Source organism: Vigna unguiculata, chromosome 8 (assembly GCF_037176805.1).
Source record: "Vigna unguiculata cultivar grain cowpea cultivar isolate G323 ecotype 2 chromosome 8, ASM3717680v1, whole genome shotgun sequence".
Lineage (NCBI taxonomy): Eukaryota > Viridiplantae > Streptophyta > Magnoliopsida > Fabales > Fabaceae > Vigna > Vigna unguiculata.
Genome location: NC_140799.1, coordinates 40,618,801 through 40,633,738, shown reverse-complemented (window position 1 = coordinate 40,633,738; position 14,938 = coordinate 40,618,801). Strand labels below are relative to the sequence as shown.

The window sequence follows — 14,938 nt, the reverse complement described above, 5'->3', positions numbered from 1 at the left end:
CATAAACTCGTTTGATAATCAACAAACAATTGGTGTGAGTGAAATTTTAATCTGGTTTTTTCAGTGTACGATTTGGATTTGATAATTGTAAATAGAAAATATCAGCTTTGTTTTTATTTTTAAACTTGTGATGAAAAAATTAATAATGTCTCACATGGGAAACGTTGGCTTCAAGTTCCAGAAATTACATTCTTTATATACATAGAACGTCTTTAAAATCTCCCAAATAATAAAATTCAAAATCCAATATAAACATAAGAATTTGACAAAAAATTAACATTTAAAAAGTGAGATAAAAATATCTTCAAATATATATATATATATATATATATATATATATATATATATATATATATATATATATATATATATATATATATATATATATTAGCGTAACACAGGCGCGATAGCACTTGTGTGTATGCATTTTTTAAATATGCCTGATATTATATTAGTAGGTCATAATATTATAATGTTATTAAGTTAATATTTATTAAAATAAAGTGAAATATATCAGAACAGATCAAAAAATAACCATTGATAAACAAAGAAGAAGAAAAGAAGCAAAGGCATATGATTTTATAAAAAGTTTGTAAAAATAATGGTCAATTTTTAAAAATATAATAAATTATTATATTTAAAGGGTAAAATCGATATTTTGAAAAGTGGACACAAAAAAAGTAATCCCTTTATATATTGTTATATATATATATATATATATATATATATATATATATATATATATATATATATATATATATATATATATATATATATATATATATATATATATATATATATATTATAAAAAGACTTCAATTTCATCTTCGTCTAGCAATCTAACGGTTGTTTCACATCCTTTCCCGCAACACAATCTACTTACGTATATTATACAATATACAATTATAGTAGGTTTTAAAATCTTATACCAACGATAAAAAGAATGATATACTTATGTAATCAAGACAATTAGTTTTTTTAAATAAGAACAACATATATTTGACTCTTCTTATTAAACATATTCAGATGATAAAATACAATTCAAATTTATGGCATACTATAGAATCTTTTTACTATATTTTTGGAAATATGTGTATTAAATAGACCAAGAGATCATACAAGAGTCGTCTCTCACCTTAGTCTCATGAGTTATAGCACAAGGTCAAATAATGTCTCTTCCACTAAACATGACAGGGTAAATTACATATTTGTAAATTTGGTCAACCACCAAAATATCAATTATAGAACCTCCTTTAACTCTCATAACTAGATATATTTGTTTATGAGTAGGATTCTTGCAAAGTCATAATAATCTCTTCAAACCCCCTTAATACACCACCCTAACACATGATCAATGTAGTATTTCCCCCTTATAGATCTCTCCCGTATCTCCAATCCATACAACCAAACATATTCCAATATCTTACCTACAATTCATGCAATACACTCATATTTTCAATTCTTCATTTACCTAATTTAAACATTTCATTCTAAATCAACAAAATAAATTTCATGCTTGAAATCCCCCCCCCCCTTTTTATTGACTGACACAATAACTTGCCCAACGAGCGAGTCTTAAAGGAAAATCTTCCAAAATTTTCTCAATGAGCATGTCCTAACTCAACAAACAACATCACCGGAGAAATTCTCAAAATCTCATCCAACGGGTCTTATATCGCCTAGTGAGAGAACACGTATAAGGAGAAAGGTCTCTCTTGCCCTCTCTGACTTGATAAATTATGATCTCTCTCGACAAGTAAAACACTCGTCTTACAAGTCTGCATAATTCAGACCTGGATAAAGTATATTGGATCACTTACTTGATCTATCCAGTCCCTTGGACACGAGTTTCACAACTCAAAACAACATCAACCAAAGTGCAAAAATACTACCAAATCAATGGCATGATACCTCTACAATATCTCTTGAGTCAAACACACATATTCAACACATAGCATTTCTAAATAGTCTACATTATATCATACAATCAACAAATTAATTTCTTAATCTTTATCCATCAAATACACCTCAAATATCTAGAACATGTTAATTCAAATCATCAAATCAATAGTTGTAGGTTCCTAAATACAAAAACTTATATTTCCTCTGAGGAAGAGACATTGCTCTCAAGGACTTCACACAATACACAAATTCTCTAATAACTCTAACTACCCATAAAAGACTTCACACGAGACAAATTCTCTAGCAACTCAAACTATACATAAATGGCTCATATTAATAATTTGATTATATTGTTAAAATCATAAAAGAGTAGAGAATCATATAGAACTACTCAAATATCTGCAACTCCTTAATAAGACACATGCAAGTAAAGCAAGAATTAGATTAAGAAAAGAGAAAAAGAAATTTACTATATTGACAATTTTAATCGAACAGTCTTATAACTCTACACAAAGAATTCTAAGATGTCCTTGAATTCTCAAACTGTAATAAAAAAATATTTGTTATAATATTTAATAATATCAAATTGTAATAATAAGTACAGGTAATAAAAATAAAAAATTGAAACACGTTATATTTAATTTTGAAGAAAAATTATTAACTCACGATTTTTTTTATATTATATTATATATATATATATATATATATATATATATATAATAAATTTTACATTTGAATATTATTATATAATTTCATATAATAATAGTTTTAGGATGAAAAATATATTTAAATTTACTTTTGTTTTTATATATTTTTTTTCTTGCAATTGAGTTAAAATATCTTTTTAAATCAAGAGAATTTGATTGGTTATGTATATTTACGCGGTTTCAAAGATGCTCTCTATCCAAATCTAGAAAGTAGAAAGCATGGTGTGTTAAGAAGATCAAATATAGTTCAAATTCTAACAAATGACAAATTTTAATAATGTACAAGGCGAATTTTTCACGAGATAATAATATTTTGACTACTAAATTTTGACAATTTTTTTATAATATGAGGTGATATTTTCTAAATGATTTAAAATATTAAAATTAAAAAATAAAAATTATTTAGAAAATAATATCTAAAATTATAAAAAAAATTGTCAAAATTTAATAGTTAAAAAATCATTTTTCTTTTTCAAAAGGAGGTAAGTAAGATATTCAATTGACTAAAAAAAAGTATAAAAACTAAAATAAATCATTAATTTAAGTATAAATTAACATAGCACGTAATCCTTTTTTCTGAAAGTTTCACTTACTTATTATGTGGTATTATCTGGCCCTTACCATTCTCACAGTACCATTAAATAAACCGCGTGTAAAAGATGGGAGAAAGTGTTTTTACGTTGACTAAACGACAAATCGCATATGTGAAACTGCCATGCGAATCAATACTTTTTTACCTTGGTAATTGATTATTCTCATCTGTAAACAGCTCAAATTGCGCATGCACTGATTCTCTGATACCAGCAATGCTTTAAAAAGCAAACACCATGAACAATTCTTTTCACCATTTCCCAGTGCAATCAATAGCTATTCTGGGTTGAAACTCCACAAAATGAATTCTTCAACATTATGTTCTTCGTTGTTGGTCACTCTTTGCATGATCCTCATTTTTCAATCTCCGTTGCCAACAAAAGCTGGTAGATCTCACGTTGGTCCTGATCTCATTGACAGAGTCTGCAACGAGACCAAAGAAGACTATGCATTGTGCCAGGATGTTCTGAGAAGAGACCATGAAGTCGTGAAAGCAAAAAACTTCACTGAACTTGCAGCGGCAATTCTGAAACTGGGGGTGAAGAACGCAGTGGAAGGACAAAAGTTTCTGAAGAGGTTGGCCAAGGAGAAACATGTTCCAGAGATTGAAGAATGTGCAACCGATGATTATGATGGGGTGATAAGAGAACTCAGAAATTCCCTTGGTGAGATGAAAGATGATCTGGATGCTGCAAACTATGAAGCTAGAATTGCTGGTGATGGAGCTGATTACTGTAGCAAAGCCTTGGTTGATGCAAAAATTGATAATCCTAAGATTTTTGCTCTTAACCGTGAAATATCCATGATTGGCTTTATGGCGTTTAATGCTATGGAAAAAATTGGTCACGAGTAGTTTGTGGGGGTTAACTTGCAGTGTAGATGCATGTTAGTAAGATGAATAAATTGAATGTTTGGTTAACTTTTTGTCTTGTTTTCTTCCTTGATGTGATAGACTAAAAGAATGTGCAGTGTGAAATTGAGAGGGAAACATTCAATCTACGAATAACAAAGTTAAACAAAGTTAAACTGTGACATATTCGAAGCATTCGATGTAAGATTATAAAACCGAAGCACGCAACAAATGTCTGCATAATCAATTCCTTTGAATTCATGTCGCAAACATCTACATTTTTCATAGAAGCAATTAGTAACTCTCAATTCCTTTGAATTCATGTCGAAAAGATCTACATTTTTCATAGAAGCAATTAGTAACTCGTTCATGCTCGTCAAATGTCAAATGTCAAAGTAACAAATTTACAACAAATTTACAGTAATTTTCATAGAAGGAATTGGAGTTTGCTGTTAGTTATTTTCTGCAAAGTAGAATATAAATAGTGGAGACATGAAGGATTGAAGCAGATCCATTGTGTTTAATGTTTCTGCAAGATGAATATGGTAGATGGAATATGCTCTGGACAGAGCCATGACAGAGGAAGTAGAAGAGACGGAAAATAGGTACAATCTTCCATTAATTCCACTGATAGTTTTGTTTTACGCACACTTAAGAAAAAAAAAAAAAAAAAAAAAAAACATATCTAAATTTGGTTTTGTTGTTGAAAACTCTGTCACATTTAATTAAACTTAAAGTAAAATTTATAATATGATAATAGATTTTACATGGCTCTCGCTAATCGGTGTCATACTAATTAATATACACTAGATCTACCAAAATACATACATTACATAAGTATAATATTAAATAAAATCTGACCTAATAACTATTAATGCAACTTTATTTTTTTTAAAGGACAAAAATGCCCATAAATATTATATATGTGTATTTAATATTTTATTTAATCTTCACAAATAAAAATTAAAACTGATTAAATAATAAAATAACTATATTTTAGTGTAGTTAAAAATTAAATATAAAAAAGTTTAAATTAATAGAAAAACCAACAAAAAAAAATATTGTTAAAAATATAAAAATTAAAAAAAACGACATAAGAAAATATAAATTAACAGAAAAATCAACATAAAAATTAATGTTAAACATCTAAAAATGTTAAAAAAAATAATTAAAGTGTCAATTTGAAACTTAATTGAATTTTTTTTTCTTTTTAATAGAGACCTTAAAAATTCCAAAGTCCTTGTTTTGTTACAGTAAGTTATTGTCGAAAATTTTAAAAGAATATTTTTATCTTTATAAAATTTATTATTGTATTTATATTATTTTAATTACTATATTTAATTATTTTCAACTTTCAATATAAAATAAAGATACCAAAATATATTTATTATTTCTTGATGAGATCTCTAGAGACACTGGTTAGCATTTCCTTTTACAATAATAAAATTTATTAAATTTATTTTGCTATTCACTATCCAAGTACTTGTGAATATTATGTTAAAATGTTTTTTTTATATTTTAAATTGATATGAAAAATATGTTTAATTCTAAACTATATTATACAATATTTAATAAATAAATATAAATATATTTTCATGACATGAAGAGATTTTATTTTATTTTATTAAGAAATTCCGATTTATCACGTTGATTGTGGAAATTATGTTTTATATTAATTTTTATAAAAGACAGACTAATTATTTTATAATTTAGTTTTGAAACTAAATACAAACTCTTATAATATTTTGGAAATGAGAAAATATATTAAACTCTATCTGTACCTTGTGTCTAAAATAATGAGTTAGACTTCTAATTCAATTATCATTTATTTTTCTTTTAATTATTTACTTAAAAATATAAAATAATCTTAAAAGAAAAATTCAAAAAATATTAATTTACATAATAAAAAACTGTCATAAAAAGGTTATTACACGTTGCTTTGTCCCAGTTATCAGATAATTTACACGGCAATAGAAAATAAATTAAAAGTATGCACATATCATATCATATTATATTATATTATATTATATTATATTATATTATATTATATTTTATTATATTTTATTTTATTTTATTATATTATAATATAACATGAACACCAAATGTTGTCTAGGCCCAAAAAGTTATCAAATTTAATAAAATTTTATCGCATGGTCATAGTTAAAAATAATAATTACATCACTAATAATAAAATTCGTACAAAATCTATTTATATATTAAATTTTCTCGTACCTATAAAATTAATTGATAAATTTAGATCTAGGTAAACCTAAATAATTTATATATAATTATGCAATTACAAATAATTGACGTCTTATTATATGCTCTCAAAAAAAGAAAAGTATTCTTAGAAATCATCCTTTCATTCCTTAATCAATGTTATCTCCTTGTACTAACAAAAATACAAGTCACAAGTCACGCCGTTAGATATAAACAGAGCCTAAAAGTAATAAATTTGGAAAATCAAAGTCATACAAATTAGCTTTTGATAGAGTTAAAAAAATATGAGTGGGAAAAATCCTAACCTTAGGAACTAGTCTATTTTCCACGATTAAATTAAATTGAAGCTCACTTTTTGAAAGGTTTATTCTTGATTTATTAAAAAGTCATCACCATATCGTTTATACACCGTGTGTGGTCAAACAGAACGAGATTTAGAGTCTTATTTTAACGGGGAGAAATTGTTACCGGCTCTTTCTTTATTTAAAAAAAATGTTTATTTATTCTCAATCATTGAAAAGATGGTAGAGCATTTGTTCATTGAAATGAAAAAACAACACCTGTTTTTGTTAAATAATTTCAACAATGTAATGAATAATGATAATGATAAGAAGAACTTTTTGAAATAAGAAAAACTATGAATTGCCACACAAACACGACTATGCATGGAACATATGTTCAAATAGAATAAGCTTTCTTGAAAAACTCTATCACATTATAAACCATCACACAACCTTTCTTGCCCAAACAAGCCACGCATGCATGAACTAGCTGACTAAAGAACATTATTATGAGTTTTATAAGTTCCGACATGAAACATGTAAACACAACACGGGAATAAGAGTAAAAACATAGAACAAGGTTTTTTTTTTTTGTCTGTCGCATGAACCTTGTTCACATTCATAAAGTGTTTTGCACACAATTTTATTTTGTGAGGTGGAATTAATATTGAGTGTTGGAGAATGTGATGGGCCTGAAAATGGTTAGTGGGAGAAATATATCGGCCCACTTAGTTTTTGTTTTTTTTTTTAAGCAAGAGCATATAATGTGTGTGTGGTTGTGGACCACAATTCCTTCTTCTTTCTTCTACACACTTAATTCCCCACTTTCCCTCTCCCCAAATTTGAAGGTAAGACAATAGTGGAGGAAACAAACCAGTCACATAGTTGTTCAACCTTCACAAAATGCACCCAACCAAGACGTGGTCCACCCCTAAAACACTTTCTATTAACAATTTCAGATACCTACCCTTAACATCACTCCCAACACCAAATCCATTATTTTCAGAGACTATTATCTTGTTATTAATCATATAATAAGAAATAAATTTTAAATTTAATTTAATCTTATAAATTACAGTAATAATTTTCTTTATTTGCAAATGAAAGGTGGTGGTGATGTATGAAATGATGAGGGTAAGGTGAAGGGCAGCTAGGAAGGGTGACCTCACACGGTGAGTGCGTGTTTAAGCTGGCATTGGTTGATGCGTTGACTTTTCATAAGCCTTTATTTTCCTCTAACATTGCATCTTATGATACAAGCATATCCCTATGTAATGAAAACAAAAACAAAAACAAAATAACCTACTATTTCCGTGGCTTCTAGATGTGTCACGTTCATTTCAGTGTGTGGGGTAGGACTCTGCAACAATACCCCATTTTCTTTCTTCCTAAACACCTTCCAACACCCCCCTTTGGATCACCACCATTCCAACATCACCCAATAGTAAGGTTCCATCACAGGACAATGTGACCTAACGCCACCCTTTTCCGTTCAAACTTCTAACACCCTATTCCACCAGAAAAAATTGTATAAAAAAAATATAAAAATTGATGCTTTTTTTTTTTCTTATCCTACCCGTAACTACATGCTGAAATTTAGCCATATGCTGGTGGCTTGACGAAAACAAAATCGTTAATGGACGCATTGATTCTTTTCTTACACAACCGAAAATACGACATTACAACAAGTCAGTGTTTGCAAGAAGGGCCAGTGGCACAGAAGAAAGCGAAAAAGAAACCATTTTTCTCCCTCCTAATCTAATCATTCACACCTAGATCCAAACACCTTGAGTGTCATCGGAGGCAAAATCATACTTCTTTTTCCTTTTGCAATTGCTCCCAAAACAAGAAAAGCTAAAACAACAAATTATCACACTCTCCCAACGAACTTTCTTCCAAACCGCTCTTTCTCACCCCTTGGTCATAAAGAAGAACAAAATCAAAATAAAGAACCATAACATAGCCCTACGCTACTCCAAAGGCCACCATACAAATTTTAATTCAATGGGTGCTTTTCATGATTTCTAACATTGCAAATCCACCAAAACAGAGACAAATCTAGAACCAACTAAATCTAGGTTAGACCAACGCTGAAAAACACTGAATCTCTTTAGAACTACAATACACACCGTTGAGACAGAGACAAAGTGATTCTGGGAACAATGCATACAAACCGGCATTAAACTTTGAACAACAAAGATATCATAATCATAATTCATAATTACTTTTTTTTTTCTCATTCAATATTTTCTCCTAAATAAAATTTTAGAAAGAGAAAATACACCCGATCACGGAATCTCCCTCTCACAGAACTAAGATCATATTACCACAATCTTACATCTGATCATCATTATACTTTGTTCCGCGCAACAATAACAAAAAATAAGGGTGAAAAAAAATCAGAAATTGAAAACCATCAGAGGCAGAGCGCAGTGCAGCGGAGATCGTCATCGGTAGCAGCATCGTCGAACGGCGGCGCGTTGAGATCAAAGGGCAGGGGAGGGCGGAACGACGAGGAGACGATGTTGTCGTCGCCGTCGTCGACGACGGAGGAGGAAGAGTCGCAGTCGCTATGGCAGTCTTCGGGGACCAGAGGGGGAGTGCGCGGGTATCTCCGCGTGGTGGTCAAAAACGGCGTCGCGGAAGTGCCGGCGGCGGCGGCGATGGGAGGGCGTGGCCCACTGAAGGACTCGACGGTGCTGCTCATGCCACTTGAGGTGGGTCTCTGAGGGTTGTTAACGTTGCTGGTGTGGTTGGTGTCGTTGAAACCCGCGTAGAAGAGAGGACTTGTGGTGGGGTGCGGATAGCAGAAAGGGTGTGAGAGAGGGAAATTTGTTTTGGCCTTGGGACCTCGGAGAGTCCGTGCGGCGGCGTCGTAGGCTCGCGCAGCTTCCTCGGCAGAATCGAAGGTTCCCAACCAAACCCTGGCTTTCTTCAACGGGTCTCTGATCTCCGCCGCGAATCTCCCCCACGGTCTCTTTCTCACGCCCCGGTAACGTGGCTCCTTTAAAAGAGATCCGTTGGCCGCCGCAGCCGCAGCCGTGACCACCGACGCGGCCCCTCCTCTTCCCTTCCGCATCTCTTCGGAGAAATTAATAAAAAAAAAAAAAAAAAAAGACAGACACCCACAGACACCCAAGGTCGTCCTACACGACAAGGTTCGATCTTGGACTGGGTCTCAGAGAAACATGTAAAGGTGTGTTTTTTTCTTGTGTGTGTGTGTGTGTGATGTTAATGGGTTTTTCACAAGTGGTGAATGAGTGTTATGGAGGAGGAAGAAGAGGTATAAGATGATGATGAGGACCAGAATAGGAGAGAGAAAGAAGAGAGAGAATGGAAGGCGGTACCACCTTCTCTTCTTCTTCTTCTCCTTCAACTACACACTTACACACACAAAATATAATATTAATATTAATACTCATATTAAGCGTGTTTCTCTTCGCGTTTTTCTTCTCTCTTTCGGTATTACCTTTTTATTATTTTTATAATTATCATTATTATTATTATTTTCTTCTCGAACTGACCTCTTGTCTTGCTTTCTTTATCCCCTCCTTTATCTTTTTTTTTTTTTCAAATTACGAAGAGTGAGTTAAGGGATCTTGTGGAAAGACGAGAGTACCCCTTGGGGTTTCTTGGAGGTAAAATTTGCCTTGCCTTGGTTGGTGTACTTTTTATTTGGTGAGGTCCCTTTCATCATATATCGTATTTTCTTTTTCTTTTTTTTTTTCAGTGGGCACACGGGGTAAATGCAAATGCAACAGATGATCTTCTCTGTATCTTAAATATTAAAATATTAATTCATAAATATTAGTATTTCCTTGTCATGTAATATGCAATAATAATAATTATTATTATTATTATAATAGTAATTGGTTTTGAACCATTTTCAAGAAAGAAACGGGTTTTTGTTCCTTTCCATTCACTTCAAATATTTCGGCTGAGTAGGAAGGACCAAATTATGGCATGCGTAAGTGCAGTTTATAGCCGGCTAAATGTTTTTCTTTCTTTTATTTTTTCTATATTTTCAACAAAATCAATAGAGTAATTATTGGTGTGTACTATTTTTTGACACTCTCCATTGTCTTTATTTTTAACAATAATAATCTTATATTATACTATAAAAGAAAATAGTGCAAAAGACTTCTCAATTAAGCCATACAAATCTTCAAGGATTTTTTCTTTCACTGTTTTAAAAATTCAAATTTTGCTTTCTTGAATCCATAATTGCCAACGCGGGTAAGTAACTCGTTTACTTGAAAAAGCATATTCTACATGGTTAATTCTCGATCTTGTGATTTTAATTTTCTAGAATAATAGAAACAATGTCTATTTTTAGTCAATGTATTTTTGTTATTGGAGACAATATAAGCCTATTTCTATTAATCATTCATAAATTCATGAGTTTTTCAATCATTTAAATTGTTTAGTCCCAAAGCAAGTGAAATTGGCTTTAAAGGTTTGGTTTCTCTTTATCTTGCATTGTAATTCATGAAATAAAATATATTTAAAATGGAGAGGGAGAAAGAGAGAAGAATGCATGCACCTCCATATGCTCACTGGTTTCACATGACCCCATTAATTTATTTTTCTTTGCATCATTTATTCCTTTCATCATATGCTTCTGCCTTGGGATAAAGAATGCACATTCACTCTTTCGAACTATTTATTCTGTCTTCAAATTCATCAGAAAAAAACAATATAAGATATTTTTGTACAAAATATTATACTTTTCTTTACAAAAATAATTAATTTTAAAAAGATTGAAAATTTAAAACATTGAATATACATATAAAGAAAAATGTAATATAATTCTGAGATTATTGAAATAGTTTAACTAATTTGATATTGTCATGCCAAAACATAGGCCTAAAACAATAGAAGAAAGATAATATTCGAAATGAAATAAGGTAGAAGTAATTTATAAATATTCACGAATTTCTATATAGGAACTCAAATTCAGAGTATTGAAAAGTTTATTTGAATACAACGGTTTTTGTATAGTTTATTTTTATTACAAACTCTTTATAAAGATGTGTAAAATTCGGGTTGTTTAGGTTGTGTAATTTAAAATTAAATAAAAAATAAACAAATGTCTTGAGATTTTTTTTTTTATAAATAACCTCAAAACAATTTATTTATTACCTATTTTATTATTGTATCTGTTTAAACATGTATTTTCACCTTTTTTTTTAAGTCAGAGACTAATTTTCTTTTATGATTAAGATAGGTAAATTAAAATCTTAGGTAAGTTATTTGTTTTTTTAGTTGATTGTATTTATTTTCTCTACCTGTATGTGAGAAATTAATTAATGGATTTATTGTAGACCTGGATAAGTTAAAGCATTAAAACTCTTTATGTTCAAGTTTCGGAGAGTTCAAATATGGAGTTGAAGATTTTTTTTTTATTGTACAGTTAATATTTTTGCAAATTAAATTAATTTCAGATAAGGAAAACTATCTATACATTAGTCATTACTTTGATGATGATACTATTGGTAATTAGATATAAAAAATAACTTGATTGTGTAATGTCAAAGGGATAAAAATCTTGTTTTAAATACATAGAAATTGTTATAAATTATATAGATAGTTTTAGATTTTTTTTTTATTAGCAAAAAAATATGTTTATATTACCTTAACCCTTTTACAACATTATTACAGAAAAAAACAAAAAATACCATGAAGGACAAAAAGGAAATCAAAACACTCTAGATGTTCTTCTAATAAGTTTTTACAACTTCTCACTTGTTGTTTCTTTCAATGTAAATACTATATGTCTCTTTCCTTTCCTTTATTGATATCTTCATTTAGTTTCAACACCAATCCATTTTCTGATGTGGTGTTTATCTTAAGAAATAAAGTTGAGGAATGTTGAATTTGTCACCAATATGGTCCCTACAAAGTAGAATAAAATTTGTCTGCTATCTATAGAGTATACAGATACTCTGGGTTGACTCAAAGACAAACATCAAACTTAACTCAGAACATTTTTAACCATTGAATTGGACATTGGTACCAATCACTATATGAGAATGTTATGTTGGGCAGGTCATGTTTCATCCATGTCCAACATGTATTTCTGTGCCATACAAAAGATTTTCTCTAGGTCTACATTCCCTTACTTAAATGTTACCCCATTCTATGTTTCCAAATTTCCTAGACAGTAGCTACCTACATTCTTTTTCATGATTGATTTTGTTTGTCATTTAATTGCATGAGGTGAAAGTATTGGAAGTTAACTATTATGATACACTGCATTCACTCCCACTCACCTGTCACATATTTCCCAAAATTTGGGCTACTTTACAGAAAAATAAAAAATGTTTGACATTCTCCTCACTTTCTCTACACAACTCTCATATATTATTATCTAACTGTACACCCTTAATCCTAATATCATAGTTTTTAGATATTTGACAATTTTTGGTTATATTATGAAAAATTTGATTATATGCCTATATTGTTCTGGTAAGGAGTTGTCTCGAGTTATGGTTAAGTAATAATATTTATTGCATGCGTATATTATTATTGTCTTGGTGTTTTATAGATTGTTGAAGGTATAGTTTGAAATTTGAATGCTAAAGATAATAAAACAACTTTTTTTTCACTATTTAAGTTTAAGTAGTCTACTATTCTAGATTTAGATAAAATTTGTAATTAGTAGATTATTATATTAAGTCATGTCACTTGAGTGATGATGTAACTCTCAAGTGATGAGAGAAATAATGTTAATATTCTTTTTAGTGATAGTTTTAGTCTTGGGATGAAAAATGGCATGACTTATGTTATCTTTATTTTTAAAGTAAAAATCAAATTTTTATTTATACTCTCGTACTTAAATGGTATAAAATATTAGTATCATCCTATCTCCATTAATATCGAATGTGTTCATATTATTGCATGTAACTATTTTTTAACATTTGAAATGTTAATTAAATAGTCTTTTTACAAAAAAAAAATTTACAACAAATATAAAGTATACAATACTAAAATGATATTCATTTCAATTTATTCACTCTTAAATATCACGAAATAAATTATAATTATACAAATACCATATAAGAATATCGAATAACAAGTAGAAATAGATAATGATAAAATAATTAAAAAAAAAACATGATAAATTTGTTTTCTTAAAAATAACTTACGAAATTGAAGACAAAAAAAAAATAAGTTATTTAAATTACTCGATACATCAAAAGTATTTTATTAATTTGAAACACAAACAAATATAATGAGCATGTAAATTGGAACGTTATGAATAACTAAAAATTTATTTTAATCCTCGTATTCAATTAAAAAAAATCGTAATCACATTTGATCACTGTAAAAATTTAATCAAAAAACTAAATAAAGTATCTCTCCTTTTAATTTATTATTACTCAAACTATACATGTAGCATATATATTAAGTTAAGGTTTAAAGTGTCAAGTTTTCGTCTGAAATATATTCTTAACCTTGTTGTAATTTTTCACCTTTTTAAAAAGATGTTCAATTACAATAATTTTCAATTAACAAAGTAAAAAACACTGTGATTGATTGAACCTACTAATAAAATTTAAAATAATTAAATAAAAATAAATTTAATCTAATATAATTTATCTGTGTACAGAATATAATCGTAATCAAATTAGTTTTTTAAATTAATTTGATTTCACTTTACATGCACAAGTGACCATAATAAAATTATCAGCAAATTACAACATTTGTATCAATATTTGATATTAAAGTTTTGATAAGTTATTTTTCTGTTGTTATAAGAGTTAGACATATGTCTCACCTTCTGTCATCCCGATTTTTATTTTATTTTAAAAAATATACCATTTTGATCCCACATTTATTGTTGAATGAACTTCACGTGAGTTTAATAAAATAAAATATCATCATCTTTAATAACTTCATCTAAATTTTAATGAACAACAAAAATACAGTATTAATAATACTATATTTCATGCATTATAACTTTCCTCATATCTATTTCTTCTTTTATCTAAATTTAAGTTAAGTGTTATTATTTCAGAAGTATTTAAAAAGGTGAGAGGATTTCAGAGTTATGAGAAGGAAAGGAAAAATATATATAGGATTAGGATGATAAAAAAATATATATTCAAGGGTAAAACATATGTTAATGTTAAATAAACCTTTTTAACAAATGTGTTTCGAATAATTGATATAAGTATTTAATTACTTTCTTTTTGCTGATAAGATATAAAGAATATGATATCAAATAAATGTTTAATATTGATGCGAAACAAATGTGTGTAGTTTTTTATCTAATATTGATAACGGTATAAATAAATAAAAATATTATAATAAAATGTATTTGAATATTAAAAAAAGTTAAATTAACGTATTTATAAAATTAAAAAACTAAATTAAATTCATTT

The 14,938-nt window shown here is 28.7% G+C and overlaps 2 protein-coding genes across 2 annotated transcripts; one reads left to right on the top strand and one right to left on the bottom strand.

Annotated features, from left to right (window-relative positions):
• Window positions 1-3,501: 3,501 nt before the first annotated feature.
• Window positions 3,502-4,053, top strand: LOC114195172 (uncharacterized). Its single transcript, XM_028085563.1, has one exon. The coding sequence runs from the start codon at window positions 3,502-3,504 to the stop codon at window positions 4,051-4,053; it is 552 nt and encodes a 183-aa protein (XP_027941364.1).
• Window positions 4,054-8,751: 4,698 nt separating this feature from the next.
• Window positions 8,752-9,946, bottom strand: ERF3 (ethylene responsive element binding factor 3). The gene has a single exon (XM_028085839.2). It carries the CDS (start codon window positions 9,628-9,630, stop codon window positions 8,968-8,970), a length of 663 nt encoding a protein of 220 aa, XP_027941640.1. The 5' UTR covers window positions 9,631-9,946; the 3' UTR covers window positions 8,752-8,967.
• Between the last annotated feature and the right edge of the window lie 4,992 nt (window positions 9,947-14,938).